Raw genomic sequence first — 19,099 nt, 5'->3', positions numbered from 1 at the left:
TTATGAGAAACATACTTGTGGGTGTTTTTCTTACCGATTGCAGTGTAAATTGTTATAATGTGACAGACGCTCTACTCAAGCTTCTTGCCGTAAATTCACTTTTATACGACAACTTGACCAGTTTTGCTTCCACCTGATGTCAACAACACCTTTATGGTTTGCCTTTGAATTCAGTTCTGGAATAAAGAGATACAAGAATAAACCAGGAATGTTAAATGTGGCTATTTAGAACACAATTCAGAAAAGCCGAAAATCTGTGTTAACCGAGAAGTCACAAGAGCTGTTGTAATCCCGATTAACTTTCCATTCCAGGCATTGTTGTCTGGCCCTAATGTGTAACTTATTGTTTTATTGACGCCTTATTATTATTATTATTGAGCATTATCTGAATTAGTGGCATAGTTCCGATTTTAGATTTCACCCCAAGATCAAAAGAAACATATTTTCAATTTCTATTATAATGTACCATTAAGGTTGCATTTTGTAGTTATTTTTGTCAATTAAGCAGTGCATTTTCCCCATCCTTATTAGTGCAATGCAAAAAATGTGATGTGAAATACAGTGCTAAATTGAACCTGTTAACCTCTGTGCATTAGTATTCACAGAATGTAGATGATCCTTGCGTGCCCAGACCTGAACAGACTCTATTGTTCTTGGAGTCAGCCATCCTTGATCTCGCATGACACTGTACCAGCCGCCTATACAGCAGGTTTGACACAATTTCCCCTTGGTTTGCATTAAGCATTGTTTCTCATACACATCTCAAAACGAACACTTGCAAGCTTATCTTACCAAACCTCATTCTATTGCATTTGTAAGGATATGTAAAAATAAAAAAATATATATCAGATTTGGCAAAAAAACGTAAGATGCTTATGGCCACTGACCCAATTAAGAAGGAAAGCCTTTAAAAGCGTCAGATTTCCAGCCACTTGCAGTGCTCCACTGATATCACATGTAAGCATTCTCCAGCTTCGTTCCTCATTAAAAGAAGCTCAGCTTGGAAAAGAGCTTGTAATCTCAATGTGACTCTTAAAAAATAAGACCCATTATGTCAAATAAAGTATTTTACATTCTTAAACAAAAGTTTGTTCAGTGGTTGTTTGCAGCGCTTCGGAACTATTTTGTACTTAACATTTTTTTTAAATAAATAATTTTTTTTATCAATCGTAAGTAGATGTTATTGATGTTTTCTTACAAGTTCTTCAAATCTATATTTTGGATTTTTGGTTTCCCCTTATATTTTTAATAATAAAATACTTTAGGTTCAAAGTGGAACCTTTTTTTTTTTTTTTTTTTTTTTTGTGCACATGCGCGACTGATCGGCATAATTCATAAATGAGTTTAATCAATTAGTGCAAGTAATATTTAATGGAATTGTAATCTGATAACTCTTGCACAGCATCACTAGGACATATTGCACATTTATCTGTGTGTGTAGTATCAGCATCCCCGACACCTAGAAGCTTAGAGATGAGGACAAGAAACTCGAGGCTAAAGACAAAGAAGCCCATATAGATATGACTACACCTTTGATTGAAAGTGTGATTATTATATTTTATACTTTAATGAAGTTTTATTTGCCTTAACACTTTTGTTTATTATAAAAAGAAAAGTAACCAATTAAAAGAAATTTAATTGATTACAAAAATTGATTTTTTATTGTTTAAGACTTGAGCAAAAGCACAGTCTTCTGACTAAATTGTAAGCATTTTTAATGCTTATAATTTAGGCCAGACTTTAATTACTTTACCTAACCTGAGAATAAATAATAAGGTTAGAGGTATCAAGATGAAAGTAGCCTACACACTGTGAAACTGTGTGTGTGTGGATGGTCTTAAGTTATGGGAGGGGCTATTCAGCCACAGATGTATGATGTGGCTATATAAAGAGCGATGCTTCTGAAGCCGAAAGTCATTAAAGTGCCAACAACAAAGTGACACAATGAAGCTACTTTCAAGAATACTGATAGTGACCTGTTTGTCTGTGGCTTTAACAAGTAAGTAAAGATTATTTCAATATTATTTATATTTATTGTGTGTTTTATTAATTAGACGCAGCACCATGTTCTTGTATATCATACTTGGAATTGTGTTTACCAGCATTTATATTTAGTGGAGAGGTTTTTTTTAACTTCACTGAAAAGAACACTGGTTATCAGGAAAGTCGAAAGAAAATTGTTCACTTAATAGTTAACTATTTCAGTGAATGTTGCTGGAGGGTATTCTTTTGTCTTTGCTGTACTGTTAAAACCTTCCCTACTACAATTCCTAAACCTTACGGGTGTTTAATGCTGCATGACAACGTCCTTATCTCCTTGACCCCCTTATATTCATTAAAAGTATGTCTTGGAATTTTCCAAGATTAGATGCAATGTGCATTAGCTAATCAGATCAAATAGGAAATAATGTATCCTATGACTTAAAAATACAAAATGACCCAGAAGCATTACTGTAATATGACAAGTCTTTTATACCTTGATTGGCACAGCACCAGCTGTTTCTTGGTTTCAATCATTCAAAAATCTAGTATTGCATTCAGATTTTTGAGTTATGCCTATTCGCTTTGATCGGAGAGCAAGCCTGTCCTTTATGCAGTAAAAACCAAAGTATGGTCACATGTAGCTGACCATCACATGCACAGGATTTGGGGTCACACTGCAGAAAGTGTGCTGAATATCTTATCCGGTCACATGCCCCGACTCTTATTCTCTCAACCAATTGTAGACTTTAAAGTTTGTAAGCGAGTCAGTCAGTCATTTAGAGTTTAAGGGCTTTCAAAGCCGTTTCTCTCAAATCATTTTCAGTTTCCACCAAATAATCTCATTGCAGTTTCCCAACTTTTCATTTCTGCATAAGGACAAGTTGACAGAAGCAACTCGAAACCCAGATTCAATCAATATCAGACATGGAATACAAAACAGTTCCCAGTGTGGAAAGATGGAGACCCACTCAACAAAAACAGCTGGACAGGTAATAAAATTCAGTCAAGAAATATAGGTAACACTTTAGAATACTGTATCTTACTTACTGCATAACTAATAAGGAATTATTGAGGAACTAATAGATAATTATTTATTAACACTTAAGTCACTACTGTTAACTACTAAGGAAGATGTGTTAACTAATTAGTATGTAATAGAATTGTATGATTGTGTTAAGTTTCAGTTAGTTAATCAATAACTAATGAATTATGTCATAACTCTTGAAGGACTATTATTAATTATCTATTAATTAATGTGCAAGAAAAATAACTAAGAAGTAACTACTAATTAACAGTCATACACAGTGGTTACTACAATAAACCGTTTTATTATAGCAGTGGAGTGGTGGATGAAGTACACAAATCAAGTACTTGAGTAAAAGTACAGATAACCCAATAAAATATTACTCCAGTAAAATGATAAACTATTGGCCTATTCATTTTCAAAATTACCTTAGTAAATGTACAAAGGTAATTACTTGAAAAGTAAAAAGCACTGATCAATGTTTTTAATTTTATTTTCTAGCCAGTTTTAGTCATTCTTCAGCACTAATAAGAAAGATAAGTGCAGACATTTACTAGGCTTATATATTGATCTGCAAATAAGGAAACTTTTTATTTAATTACTTTTAACTTATCTATTTTACAAAGGTTTAGATAATACCGTTAATAATGTGTTTTTTACAGTAAGTTTGATTTGAGTCAGAAGTATGTGGTAATTCTGTATTAATTACTAATGAGTTTCCTATATTCTCACTTTAGAATACTGTTCCAGGTTCCAAGTAATTCCTGAAGAATTATCTAATAATTATTTGTTAATTACCAATTAATTTCCTTATATGTTCACTTTAGAATACTGTTTCAGGTTATAAGTAGCCTAATTCCTGGATAATTATTTGATAATTATTTATGAATTACTAATGAGTTCCCTATATTCTCACTTTAGAATACTGTTCCAGGTTCCAAGTAATTCCTGAAGAATTATCTAATAATTATTTGTTAATTACCAATTAATTTCCTTATATGTTCACTTTAGAATACTGTTTCAGGTTATAAGTAGCCTAATTCCTGGATAATTATTTGATAATTATTTATTAATTACTAATGAGTTCCCTATATTCTCACTTTAGAATACTGTTCCAGGTTCTAAGTAATTCCTGCAGAATTATTTGATAATTATTTATGAATTACAAATAAGTTCCCTATATTTTCAGTTTCCCTCAGTCATTGCCTCAAACATGAATTTACTCAATGGCATTCTATGCTGAGGAAAACAGACACACACAGTACTGTATATAAAATATAAAAACTAATCTGAGGTTAGTTTTGTATGACTGTACATTAGTAGTTACTTAGTTATTTTTCTTGAACCTTAATAAGTAGATAATTAGTAGTAGTTCTTCAAGAGTTATGACAGAATTCATTATTTATTGATTAACTAACTGTTACTTAACACAATCATAAAACTATATTACATACTGATTAGTTAACACATCTTCCTTAGTAGTTAACAGTAGTGAAGAAGTAGTTAATGAATAATTACCTATTAGTTCTTCAATAATTACTTATTAGTTATGCAGTAAGTAAGATACAGTATTCTAAAGTGTTACCGAAATATATTTTCTACATCATTACATCAACATGTTAAAAAAATGTGTTTCATTAGTGTTCTGTAGCTCAAATGGTAGAGCATGTTGCTAGTGACCCCAAAGTCGTGGGTTTGATTCACGTGAATTGATAAAAACGTATATCTTGAATGCAATGCAAGGTGATTTACACTCTTAAAAATCAAGCGAAGTGTCAGTTCTGGCAGGTCACGTTAGTCAAGCTCACATTAACTAACTGATCCACGTCTGCTTACAGTAAGGAATACGACGCCTATCACTGTATTCATATGTAAGCTCCTTCAGTATTATCAACAGCTATCGCGTTTCTCAGGAGCTAATTACCCTCCTCTCGTCCAGTCAGGATTTGGCATTCTGATTACCCCTGAATCAGAATAAAATTCTCTAATTATGTTGTACATTTAAATTAATTAATGATATCTGCAATACATGTTGGTTCTGTTCTGTTTACCCTAAGGGGGGTTATTGCTGCTCTCCCTGCTCTTTTCCATGCATGGATGGGAGTTCTTGCCCAGAACGGAACCATACCGCCAATCCAAACTGTATGCTAACTGTCAATCGTATTTGATGATAGTGGTCCTGACAGAAATAAAGGTTCTTTATTGACATCTTTGGTTCCATGTAGAACCTTTAACATCCATGGAACCTTTCCATTCCACACAAGGTTCTTTATAGTGCAAAACGGTTCTTTTGATTATTAAAATACTCTTCACACTAAGAAAAAAAGGTTTGAGGAACCTAAAATGGTTCTTCTATGCGGCATCGCTGTGAAACCCCCCTTTGTCAAATGCATAAATGTACATTTCTACAGGTGGAAAATTGAAGTTTGAAGTGGGAAATGATGCACCCACCTTGACCGGTGCCAGAATCACCTTCACCATTGACATTGTGTTCCCTCACAACCAGAAGGTCCTGCCAGATGGACAAGTTGTTTGGGCAAAAAACGGCACTTTCAACGGTATATTTCTATGATCTTTATCTCGCCCTATTTACAAAGATGAAAATGTATATTCTGCTGCCAGTACTATGACCAACAAAAGTTTAGTTGTATTAATAATAATGCACAAAAATGTCAACTTTCTAATTTAGGCACACAGTTCCATGAAGGAGAGCCTGTATATCCTGAGGAGAACTCTGTAGATGCATGGAACGCTGTGTTCCCTAATGCTCCTCTCCTTTCCAGACAGGGGGAAAAGCAACCTCCCTATGTGTTTGTATGGAAAACCTGCGGTAAGGAAAGAAGCACTTACTTTACTGTAATGTGCAGTTATCTCACCTACTGTACCTGACAATCCACTATTGTGTTTGACAGGTAAATACTGGCAAGTGTGCGATGGCCCTTCCTCATCGTTGACCATCGGCACTGATGATGTTCCTCTTGGCTCTTATATGATGGATGTTGTCATCTATCACTACAGGCAAAAAGATAAATTCATCCCTATTGGATATGCATCCACACAGTTTAGTATTACAGGTAAGCATAATTTAATCAGAATGTCGATCTTTTGTTTAGTTTGTGTAGCACTTGTTTGGATTATACAGTAATTAATTAGTAATTAAGTAGTTTTTTCTGCTGCTTTATTATTATTATTATAATACAGATAATATTTGAATTCTATCAGAAGGACTAGGGATCGCTATGGAGACGGCGGGTTAGCATACGAAGTAACAGACAGACACAAGATTAATTTAGAAATATAATTGTTTCAATTTGATTAGGACGAAAAGTAGAAAATCAATAAAATAAAATAAATGACAGAAACACAATAAACAATAAAACTGACTGCAAATTTCCACCTCGAGTGCACTCTTGTCGGTGTTTTCACATATATACCCACATAGTCAGTTCAACATTCAGGAAAAATAAAATAAATGAAACAGACAGAATATCACAAAAGAGTATAATCTCTCTCTCAAAGGGATTTCAAGTGTCTCTCATGAAAAGTTAAATGTCTCTCAATTCTGGGTGATAGTTGACCATACACCCTCAAGAGGAAAAGAAAAAGAAACAGTTCTTTAAATCGAGTTTGTCGTTCAATGCGGTTTCAGTGGAAACTCAAGGAAAGGATATCGGGCCTCCTCTCCACCACGTGATGTCTTCTTTTCTACAACTGGGTTGGCTCGCCATCAAACTCGCAGTCTACGGAATGTTACAGGAGGTCGTGTAGATCTTCACGAATCAAGAAGGAAGAAAGAAAAGAAAAAAAAAGAAAAACAAAGGAGAGAAAAAAAACCTGGCCTGATCACAGACCAGAACATTCATTAAGTACATTTCAAAATAAGTTCCACATCTAAGATCCAGAATAACATCTAATACACAATTAAAATTTCTTCACGAACTAATATAATCACATTCGTTTACCTCTAAATCACTAGTTCTCTTTCATACAGACACGTAGCCAACAATGGTGACGCTGAACTCTGAAATGAACAAATAATAACCATGCGGTTCACCATGACCGCTCAAACTTAAGTAATTACATACTAGTACATACAAATATCTTTTTCTTCACAGAACTGCTTAACTAAGTTACCTTTATGATCGATTTTTTTTCTTTTGCTCTCACTCGGGCGCACCTCGTGTGTGATCGTAAAATGGCGTCGATGAACTGCAATGTGCAATGGCCATGCGCTCTCACTCAGGCGCACCTCGTGCGTGATCGTTAAATGGCGTCAGTGAACTGCAATGTACAATGACCATGCGGTTCACTTTAGACATTTGTTACCACTCGGATCAAAATACAATTTTTAAAGAAAATAATCAGTCCACAGCAACTAATTTAATGTTTAGTAGCAGTAATTCTATCCTATTATGAAGGATTAGTCTTTTATTTTCATTAATTATGTGATACTGACTCACCAATAATGATTTATTCCTCTATTCAGTCGGCTTCTTGTTCAGAATGCATCAAATTAACTATATCTCAACTTCTCAATACTTTTTTTAAAAGATTTTTAACCTCAGATACATAAAATGGATCGCAACGATGGGATTGCGTCTGCTCTTCTCAATCAAGCTTGTCTCTTCTGTCATCGCGCATGCTCGTCGACACATGACGTTAATGACAAGAGAGCTCTCATTGGTTGATCGCTGAGAATTTATTTTAGAATATTTTCACATATTTTTCTTAATATTCTTAATCTTAATAATCTCTTATCGACTTTTATTAAGGGAAAATCATATAACTAAATTGTGTAAATTAAATATTAACTTTATTTAACCTGTGTTACATTCTCCCCTCCTAAATTCATGCAAGTCCCTTTGCATGTTCTGCTCGGCTGACTGGTGACCACACCGTGTAAACCATTAGGCAGCAAGGGAAGGACATTCAGAGTTTCATCTCCACCAAGAGATTTAACAAAAGCTGAATTCAGACCTTGGAACAAAGATTGGACCACATATATTAATGGGTTTCCTGGCTGAAAATAAGTAAGTCGCTCTGGTTCTCCTCTCGGTCTAACGGAACGCCTCGGTAAGGTGTCTATCTCATCTTCTGATTGTTGTTCGGCTTTTTCACAAACACCTGAACTTTCAACAACACTGGTTACTTCAACTTCATCAACAGAACTGCCCATTACGGCTTCGACTTGGCCCTGACCAGGTAAATTACTCTGTCCAAGGGTGCCGGAAACATTAAGAGGTAAGTGCTCATCGAGTGTGTCGACAGGTAAGTATTCACCCGGTTTATCAACTGGTAAGGCTTCAACAAGTAAATTATTACTTTGGTCGCCCTGCAAGGTGTCGCCGATAGGGAAAGATTGTTCGGCCGAGTTATCAGTAGAATCAGCGTTCACTGTCTCTCTTTCCGTACAGATATCATGAACTGTAGAGAAATGTGCTGTCTCTATACTTGGAGTATGGCTGTACTCGCAATACGAATTTCCTTCTTCGGAATCAGAGAGACAAGTGTCATCAATTAACGGAACCTTAGGATTCTGTCGTGTTCGAGGTCTTGAGATGGATTCGTTTAGAGTGGGTGGTTCAACTTCGGAAGACAGTAAAAACCCACACGGGAGCAACATATCTCTGTGAAGAGTACGCAGAGGACCGTCCTTTCTCTCTGGACGAACAGTATAAACTGGCAATTCAGCTGCCTGACTCACCACAACATACACCTCAGACTCCCACTTGTCTGCTAACTTATGCTTCCCGCGTAGCCTAACGTTCTTCACCAACACTCGATCACCAATCTCCAAAGAGCAATAAGTTACAGATTTGTCAAACCTAGCTTTGTTTCTTTCTGCACTTTTTGACATACCACGTGACGCAAGCGAATAACTTTCTTTCAGATTGTTTTTTAGATGACTGACATACTCCGAATGAGACTGTCGTGGACCATCTTGATACGGCAACCCAAAAGCAAGGTCAACGGGTAACCTGGGTTGACGTCCAAACATCAATTCGTAGGGAGTGAACCCAGTGACCTCATGTTTCGTGCAGTTGTACGCATGAGCTAAAGGTTTTACGAAATCTTTCCAACGAACCTTGTCTTTTTCTTCTAAGGTACCCAACATACTGAGCAGGGTCCTATTAAAACGTTCGACAGGATTTCCCCTGGGATGATAAGGGGTTGTTCGGGTTTTCTTAATACCTGCCACCTCACAAAGCTCTTTGATGGTGCGCGATTCAAAATCTCGGCCCTGATCGCTATGAAGACGCTCGGGGAACCCATAGTGCACAACAAAATTTTCCCAAAGACATTTCGCTACCGTTCTTGCCTTTTGGTTGGGTGTGGGGACCGCCACAGCATATTTGGTAAAGAAGTCAGTGATTACCAAGATGTCTCTCGTATTACTTTTGTCTGGCTCTAATGAGAGAAAATCCATACAGACCAACTCTAAAGGTCTTGTGGCTTGGATATTAACTAACGGTGCAGCTTTTTGAGGCAATGATTTCCTCCTCACACAACGACCGCATGTCCTGATCTTTTGTTCTACCTCCGCAGCCATCTTCGGCCAGTAGAACCGAGACCTTACCAAGTCTAGAGTTCTCTCCACCCCCATATGACCCATACTGTCATGCAAACTGGTCAATACAGAGGGCCTCAGTTTCTCAGGTAGCACGAGTTGATAAGTAACTAATTCCTCTACCTGCCGTTTCCGGTAAAGCACCCCACTTTTTAACTCAAGACGGTTCCACTCTCTTAGAAAAAAAGGAAGATCTGGGAGTTCCCTCCTGACTGTTGGTGGAGGCTTTTCTCCCGACTCTAGGCAAGATACTACTTCCCGAATGACTGGATCTGCCCTTTGATCATCACCGAGGTTCCCTGACAGGTAAGATACAACAGGTAACCCCTCAAAATCACCTTCTTGTTCGTAACTATCAGGTACAGCATCAGGATAAAGTGCAAGAGATTCAACAAACGCAGCACCACACCCAACGTCCGTTGGCTGTCTGACCAGATGTTTCTCACATATAGCCTGAACTACTTCACTTGCGGTGTCACAAGAATCTGCAGCTTCCGTGAGATGATTCTGCATAAACTGTTGAATTCGTTCGTACTCTTTTTGAGATAAAGGATTTTCGGGCAACTGTTCCTGTGGTCGCCTTGATAGACCATCAGCATCAGCATTTAGCTTGCCTGCTCTGTACTGTAACTTAAAAGAAAAAGTGGAAAGGGCAGCAAGCCACCGGTAGCTAGTCGCATCTAGTCTCGCCGTGGTTAGAACATACGTTAGAGGGTTGCTGTCGGTAATGACGGTGAATTGGCTACCATACAGATAGTCTCTAAACTTTTCAGTTACTGCCCATTTAAGGGCAAGAAACTCAAGCTTGTGCGCCGGGTAATTGGACTCACTGCGGGACAACCCTCTACTTGCATATGCAATGACTCGCATCCTCCCTTCCTGTTCCTGATACAAGGCTGCTCCTAAACCCTTGGTGCTGGCATCTGTATGTAGGAAATAGGTAAGTTTAGGGTTTGCAAAGCCCAACACAGGCGCAGTAGTTAGTTTGTCGATAACAGACCGAAACGCTTCCTCACAAAGCGGCGTCCAACGGTTTCCGAACGACTCTTTAGGGTTATGGTATGGACCCTTACTCTCACTCCGTTTACCACCTTTCCTAGTCGGCGGATACCCTACAGTCAAGTCGGTGAGTGGTTTCACAACCCTAGAATAATCTTTAATAAATCGGCGGTAATACCCCGAAAAGCCCAAAAACGACCTTAACTCTTTAAGGTTTGTGGGACTCGGCCAGGTTTTTAAGGTTTGTACTTTCTCTGGATCGGTCTCTACTCCACGCTCTGACACTATGTGCCCTAAATAACGTACAGACGTCTGAAAAAACTTGCACTTTTCAGGGGCGAGTTTTAGCCCATACTCTCTGAGCCGAGAAAGAACTTTTAACAGCCGTCTTTCATGCTCTTCCAAAGTTTCAGAAAATATGATCAGATCGTCCAGGAAGACAAGTACTTCCCTGAGATTGATATCCTCCATACACTTCTCCATCAATCTCTGAAAAGTACTTGGGGCGTTAGTGACCCCCTGAGGCATGCGATTAAACTCCCAAAACCCCAGGGGGCAGACAAAGGCGGTTTTAGGTTTGTCTGCCTCTTCCACCTCTATCTGGTAATACCCAGATTTCAAGTCGAGAACGGAAAACCATTTTGATCCAGTTAAAGCGGAAAACGTCTCCTCGAGATTGGGTAATGCATATGCGTCTTTAACTGTTTGAAGATTTAACTTCCTATAGTCTATGCACAACCGTACATCTCCATTTTTCTTCCGCACCACTACAATAGGCGAAGAAAAAGGGGATTCAGACTCGCGAATAACGTTGCTTGCGAGAAGATCGCGCAGATGTCTGCGGACGGCTTCCAGATCTTGCGGATGGATAGGTCGCGCCCTATGTTTAAAGGGAGTTTCATCGTGCAGATGTATACGATGTTTCACCTTTTGTGTATGCCCAAAATCTAAATCGTGTTGGCTGAAAACATCAGGCATTTCTTTGAGTTTTTCTGAAATCCGGTCCCGCCATTCTTGTGGCAATGGGGACTCACCGAAATTCAAGGCGAAATTAGAATCCTGAGTAGGCAAGTGCTTACTAACAGGGGAAACACTCGGCTGGGGGAGCACGGACTCAACTGCATGCAGCTCTGCTATTATGCATCTTGGGGGAATGGCTATATCGTGCTCGGTTTCGTTTTTTAGTACCACAGGTAACCAGACAGATTGACTAGAAGGAGTAAGTAAGCAGCGCTTCACAAACACACCACCAGGTAAAGAGGATTCAGACGGGTGTTCTACCACTACACACTTATCTATCCCACCGGGTACCGCAAGAGAGCCTTTCACCACGACAGTTTGACCAGCGGACATGACCTCCGGTATGTTGCCTCTTAATCTCACCTGACTCAGAACGCCACTCGTGTTCTGCTTTCGCCTCGTTTCAAGAGTTTTCAAAACCACTCTATACCCAAATAGAGATGGCTGGTGCTTCGGGGATACTGCCACTAACTGCTGCTCATAGAGGATGTCGAGAGTGTTTGTACCTATTAAGATCAAAGGCTGAGTGTGAGACTTTACATCTGGAACGACTAGAGCTACCGTGGCCACTTCAATAGTCGCACCCAAAAACTCCTCAGGGAAAGTGATGTCTACCTTTACGTAGCCTTCGTACGGAACGGAAAACCCATTGGCGCCTTCTACTTCCAAAATATCGTCAAGAGGGTTAATCGGGTGCTCTGAGAGGTGTCGTTCATAAAAAGACTTAGGCACAGTTGTGATCTGCGATCCAGTGTCGAGTAGACAATGACATTTCTTACCAGCTATGCTGACTTCGGCAACACATCTAGCACCAACTAAGCCCTTAGGTAGGTTTGCACTCTGCTTCCTAGGAGCTTGGCATTTCTTGAAGACACGATTTACAATGGGACCACTCGATTTAAGCTCAGTTCCTGTATGTCCCGCAACAGGAACTGCCTCTAGTTTAAATCTACGCTAGTGGAGGGATTCTGTGACTCCCACTGTAACTGTTTCTCCCTTAACAGCCTACGTTTAGTAGCGACAAGCTCGGGGTTTGGCTCAGAACTACAGGACGATGCAATGTGGCCATCCTCACCACATGTGAAACAGTACCACGGTCTAGGTCTATCAGTTGGCTTCTTATTGACCGGAACTACACTCGCAGCAGCCCCCGACTTCCTTTGGTCAGGTGGTGCAGGCCTTTTGACTACCTCTCGCGACGGAGTTCTCTTTGGATGTTTTGGTCGGACTGCAAGATTAGCTAACTGACTCTGCAACTTGACAATCTGCTTCTTTAACTCACGCGTTTCAGTTTCAAGAGGACTCACTCTAGGAGCTTCATCTTGTTCTAACTCAGCAGAAATCCACGCTTTCTGAGAGTGCATAAACGCTCTCTGCTTAGAAGACCCAAGGTGTTGCTTCATTCGAGTTGCTTTCGCAGTATGTCTATCCTCCTCTGTACGAAGCATAAGGAGAAGCTGTGCAAAGGAAGGAGGATTGTTTCGCTTTTGCTCTAGTCGTAGTTCGGCGATCAAGTCATTATCCCAGCAGCCCCTGCAAAACTGCTTTAGGAGATGCCTATCTGCCTCTGCTGGGACAATACCATCTCTTTTGACGGTTGCACTTAAAGCTGACTGTAACCTGTACAGATAAGTAGATGGCCTTTCACCTGCATCCTGCAACGTGTTCATGAATTTCGCTAACAATTCGTCCCCGTCCTCCACAGCCCCGAAAGCGGAGTCCAACAGCTGGAGGTAAGCAGAAGGAGGAGATTCGGGATTCAGATGCTTTATAACATCCGCCGCAGGCGGCAAAAGACTGTCTAGTATTCGCCTAGACGCATGCAAATCGGACAAAGACGGATCTTTCAAAATGAATTCGACACTAGAACGCCAAATGTCGTAATCTACCTCGTTTCCAGGCCTAGGGCATTTTCCTGAAAACACTCTGAGCCTGGGCTGTATCTGCCCTTGAGCAACCACTTCACTGCTCCGCACAACATGCTCAACTACTAGCCTTTGGACCTCAGGCGGGTTGAGAAATTTGGACGACATGCGAAGGGTCGGTTCAATCAAATTGATAGGAGTAGGTTGGGACGGTACATCATCTATCTGACTTGGTGGATTACGAATTGGGTCGAAATTCCCATCCGGAGATGCCCAATATGGTTTCTCACAGGTGTCTTCACCAGTACTACCAGAAACAGCAGGCTCTGGTGGGAGGTCAGCACTCATTTGCGACAGCATTTCACTCAGTATAGACTCAAAGTTGTTTCCGCTCAGTTCTGCTATTTCTTTTAATCTGTCCAGGTAGGATTTTGTTATGCTACTACCAAGTTGCTGTGTAAACACACTGGCTAACGCTCTCACATCATACTTAACACCTGGTTCGCTTGACAGCTGGTGAGTAAACGGCAATTTTGGTCCGAGTGATTGCAACGCTTGATTACTGTTGTACTCAACGATTACGTTTTGGTAGAACTCGGATTCTTTGTCATCGATGCGCACGGTTTTGGCAAATGACCCGTATCGTTTCAGAGCATCAAACAATTCGTCATCGCTCTCAGTGTCTGTTAAACCACTGACTATTACGGAGTTTGGGATAATAATCCCTTCAGCTTCAATAATCTCCATTATCGTCGCTTGCTTAAAAGCAAAAGAGAAAAAAGGAAAATCAAATGTGTAGCTGTTAGTTCTCTGCAACAGCGCCGTCTCCTGGCTGGCTCGCCAAAGTTTATGTAGCACTTGTTTGGATTATACAGTAATTAATTAGTAATTAAGTAGTTTTTTCTGCTGCTTTATTATTATTATTATAATACAGATAATATTTGAATTCTATCAGAAGGACTAGGGATCGCTATGGAGACGGCGGGTTAGCATACGAAGTAACAGACAGACACAAGATTAATTTAGAAATATAATTGTTTCAATTTGATTAGGACGAAAAGTAGAAAATCAATAAAATAAAATAAATGACAGAAACACAATAAACAATAAAACTGACTGCAAATTTCCACCTCGAGTGCACTCTTGTCGGTGTTTTCACATATATACCCACATAGTCAGTTCAACATTCAGGAAAAATAAAATAAATGAAACAGACAGAATATCACAAAAGAGTATAATCTCTCTCTCAAAGGGATTTCAAGTGTCTCTCATGAAAAGTTAAATGTCTCTCAATTCTGGGTGATAGTTGACCATACACCCTCAAGAGGAAAAGAAAAAGAAACAGTTCTTTAAATCGAGTTTGTCGTTCAATGCGGTTTCAGTGGAAACTCAAGGAAAGGATATCGGGCCTCCTCTCCACCACGTGATGTCTTCTTTTCTACAACTGGGTTGGCTCGCCATCAAACTCGCAGTCTACGGAATGTTACAGGAGGTCGTGTAGATCTTCACGAATCAAGAAGGAAGAAAGAAAAGAAAAAAAAAGAAAAACAAAGGAGAGAAAAAAAACCTGGCCTGATCACAGACCAGAACATTCATTAAGTACATTTCAAAATAAGTTCCACATCTAAGATCCAGAATAACATCTAATACACAATTAAAATTTCTTCACGAACTAATATAATCACATTCGTTTACCTCTAAATCACTAGTTCTCTTTCATACAGACACGTAGCCAACAATGGTGACGCTGAACTCTGAAATGAACAAATAATAACCATGCGGTTCACCATGACCGCTCAAACTTAAGTAATTACATACTAGTACATACAAATATCTTTTTCTTCACAGAACTGCTTAACTAAGTTACCTTTATGATCGATTTTTTTTCTTTTGCTCTCACTCGGGCGCACCTCGTGTGTGATCGTAAAATGGCGTCGATGAACTGCAATGTGCAATGGCCATGCGCTCTCACTCAGGCGCACCTCGTGCGTGATCGTTAAATGGCGTCAGTGAACTGCAATGTACAATGACCATGCGGTTCACTTTAGACATTTGTTACCACTCGGATCAAAATACAATTTTTAAAGAAAATAATCAGTCCACAGCAACTAATTTAATGTTTAGTAGCAGTAATTCTATCCTATTATGAAGGATTAGTCTTTTATTTTCATTAATTATGTGATACTGACTCACCAATAATGATTTATTCCTCTATTCAGTCGGCTTCTTGTTCAGAATGCATCAAATTAACTATATCTCAACTTCTCAATACTTTTTTTAAAAGATTTTTAACCTCAGATACATAAAATGGATCGCAACGATGGGATTGCGTCTGCTCTTCTCAATCAAGCTTGTCTCTTCTGTCATCGCGCATGCTCGTCGACACATGACGTTAATGACAAGAGAGCTCTCATTGGTTGATCGCTGAGAATTTATTTTAGAATATTTTCACATATTTTTCTTAATATTCTTAATCTTAATAATCTCTTATCGACTTTTATTAAGGGAAAATCATATAACTAAATTGTGTAAATTAAATATTAACTTTATTTAACCTGTGTTACATTTGGTTTTCAGATCTAATGAAACTATTTATCCCTGTGTTTCTAGACCAGATTCCCTTTGCGGTTTCCCTGACTCAGGTAAATGACAAAGATGAAGGCGATCGGAAATTTATCCAGAACAGAGCGGTGGCCTTCAGCATCACCCTTCACGACCCCAGCCAATACCTGAGCAAATCTGACGTGACTTTTAACTGGAATTTCGGGGATGGCAGTGGCACTGTAATCTCCAGGGAACTCACCGTCACGCACACTTACATGGCATCTGGTGCCTTCAAGCCTCAAGTTATCGTACAAGCAGCTATTCCGGATTCATCTTGTGCAACTCCACCAAACCTTCCGACTGAGACTCATACCACTACCAACACCCTCACCTCTGAGAGCCCCATTGTCCCAACTGAACACATCACTACAGGTGCACAGCATTGTTCTATGTGTGTGTACAGGTTTGGCTATAATTGTGAGGGCCAAATGTCCTCACTTTTATAGTGAAATATTATGACAAACCACTAATGAGGACATTTTACTGGTCATCAGTTAAAAAAGGCTTATACATCGGTCAAAACATGTTTTTCAGTGTTTTTCACATGATTCTGTGATGGTTATGTATGGTTATATATATGGTTATATATATATAGATGGTTAAATATGAGGCTTATGTTTGGGTTGGGTTAGATAGGCAATAGAAGATATCATTAACCTGATATAAAATCAATGGAAGTCTATGCAATGTCCAAACTAATATAATGAAATATATATATTTAGTTTGTGTGTGTGTGTGGAGATACTAAAATACTACATACTAATTGATAGATATTTAGTGACTTACTTTTCGCGGAAAACGTAGAACACTCAAGCTCTGGGGATCACATTACGTTTCTTGGCTCGTTGAGTCGTTACAAGACCAAATTCAGAGTCAGACTCGCTCCGACCAATTCATTGAATCAGTGAGTTGTGACTGTCTGCAATCAGATCACGCCAATTCGCTAATGAATCGTTCCCTGTGATTTGTTAACAACTTCAACGGGTTCATCGAAAATAATCGATTTCAAGTGAATCGAACATCTCGGTTTCGAAATAACGTGGAACGAAACGATTTAAATAAAAACATCAATACAAATTTAAATATCCTAATAAAGTTTGTTACTGGCCACCACTGTTTATTTAGATATGCCTGTGTGAAATACGAGAGAGCATAACATAGGCTATAAAAACATAAGTCAGTGCTAATTCTAGAGTAAAATTATCCTACTTTTTACTTTATGAATTTACAGATGATGCTTCCAGTAAGCCTTCAGCTCCCATTCTGAAATCCACTCCTGCATATACAATGAAAACCATTCCACCTGCACCTACAAATGAATTTCCAATAAGATCCAGCCTTGAGAAGGTCTTTAACCTCAGATCTGGATCTAAGATGTCCGAAACAGTGAATACTGCAACAAAGACAACACTGAAGACAACTAGTGAGTTGCAGTTTTCTTTTTGTCTTTTTTTTTTTTTTTTTTTAGAGATATTTTGAATTATAGTTAATTATAAATGATGTAAATATATATTTAAATTTACATATGATTTTCCAAAACATCAGCTGCTGACATGGAGGCGATTGTGGAGGAAGACACAAGTGACTGTGTTATTTACCGTTATGGATCCTTTGCCACAGATATTGAGATTATTGGTGAGATTCTTTGACCACTTGTATTTTAATGATGCATTATAGACCTTCATTGAAGAATAATGTATGTTTGTATCCTCAGAGGGCATTGAGAGTGTGCAGATCGTCCAGGTGGCTGTAGCTAATGGTTTTCTGCTAACAGAGATGGAGCAGAATGCTGTTGATTTCACTGTTTCCTGCCAGGGAAGGTGAGGTCTGGCAAAGCATGAAGTTGGAACCACAAAATATAGCCTGATGGAGAATTCATGACCATACCTGCTCCTTTTTAGCCTACCCACTGAAGTGTGCACTGTAGTGTCGGATGCAGACTGCCATATGCCAGTTATGACCATCTGCAATGCTGTGAGCCCCTCCTCAGACTGCCTACTCATCCTTCGACACTTCTTCAACGACTCTGGGATCTTCTGCATCAATGTGTCTATGACGAATGATGTCAGTCTGGCTGTCACAAATGCCAGGGTTAATATTAACATAGGTGAGTTTATTCACTGTTGAAATGTCATGCATGGTGCGCCAGAATGAGAACAGTTCTTCAAAATGCTCAGAGCTATTGTGCTATTGAATCATCTTGCATGTCTCTATCTCGGTGCCAAATTTAGCAGGTTCTAGGTTGACATCTGCAGGTGTCGCTGCCCTGTTTTTGGGCATCCTGACTGTTGCATCAGCATTGGGTGCAGTGGCTTTTGCATATAAGTGAGTCATTTTAACACAGCGTAATATCCACGCACTGATTTATTTAGCTGGCATGAATCATTCATGAATTATTATTAATTATTCAAAGTGTTCCTTTAGGTTTACTAAAGCTTAATCAGTAATCAAATTGGTGTGAACATTAACTGGTTGGAAACCAATAAACTGGCCTTATTTTTACACTTTTCTAGACGTCTTAAAGGGTATCAAAGGCTGACTGAGGTCCCTGCATGCCAATCCAACAACGCTGGCGTGAGCTCTGTACCAGCGCTCTTCTGGAGCATGGTGAACCAGCAGATGGTGGATCAGAAAAAAGGAGTAGTGTGAATTTTACTTTAAAGCCAATGAAAATTGACCTGAAAAAGAAATGTTACGTTAGCACTATTTTGAAGTGTAAAAGCATCAACCTTTTTTACCATTTCATTTTTTTAATCTTTAATGTTTGGATTTTTATACACATATTTGACCCCAAATCATTTTCTACAAAACCTTGTTTTTAATTACAGCATTTGTCTTAAATTTTGTACTTTAAACTTGAAGAGGAAACAACTGTCATTTGAGCCAACAAAGCATATTTAACAACATGTTGACATTTAAATGACCTCTGGAACCCTGCATGTTTTTTTTTTTTACGCAATTGAATAAAATATCACAAAATTTGCCATTACTTTCTGGCCTCATTATCTTCGACATTGGTGTCTACAATCAATTTAA

General features: G+C 38.9%; 1 protein-coding gene across 2 annotated transcripts; it reads left to right on the top strand.

Annotated features, from left to right (window-relative positions):
- Positions 1-1,866: 1,866 nt before the first annotated feature.
- pmelb (premelanosome protein b) lies at positions 1,867-19,047 on the top strand. 2 transcript variants are annotated; one of them, XM_084427176.1, is made up of 12 exons: positions 1,867-1,999; positions 2,859-2,972; positions 5,419-5,565; positions 5,697-5,837; positions 5,920-6,081; positions 16,070-16,435; positions 17,295-17,486; positions 17,609-17,698; positions 17,778-17,883; positions 17,965-18,170; positions 18,295-18,388; positions 18,577-19,047. In XM_084427176.1, the coding sequence occupies exons 1-12, from the start codon at positions 1,945-1,947 to the stop codon at positions 18,710-18,712; spliced, it is 1,809 nt and encodes a 602-aa protein (XP_084283302.1). In that variant the 5' UTR covers positions 1,867-1,944; the 3' UTR covers positions 18,713-19,047. The 2 variants fall into 2 exon arrangements, with proteins under 2 accessions (XP_084283302.1, XP_084283303.1); XM_084427177.1 differs by having other exon boundaries at positions 1,870-1,999; positions 18,298-18,388.
- The last annotated feature ends 52 nt before the right edge of the window (positions 19,048-19,099 follow it).

Source organism: Rutilus rutilus, assembly GCF_951802725.1.
Source record: "Rutilus rutilus genome assembly, chromosome: 13".
NCBI classification, from domain to species: domain Eukaryota; kingdom Metazoa; phylum Chordata; class Actinopteri; order Cypriniformes; family Leuciscidae; genus Rutilus; species Rutilus rutilus.
The sequence above is the reverse complement of the archived record's forward strand: the minus strand, read 5'-3'. Positions and strand labels throughout refer to the sequence as shown.

Bases quoted from the DNA above. Each gene is read 5' to 3' on its own strand.
- pmelb (XM_084427176.1), top strand. From the start codon at position 1,945: ATGAAGCTACTTTCAAGAATACTGATAGTGACCTGTTTGTCTGTGGCT. The intron at 17,487-17,608 runs GTGAGTTGCAGT...CCAAAACATCAG, and splicing joins GACAACACTGAAGACAACTA to CTGCTGACATGGAGGCGATT. The intron at 17,699-17,777 runs GTGAGATTCTTT...TTGTATCCTCAG, and splicing joins CACAGATATTGAGATTATTG to AGGGCATTGAGAGTGTGCAG.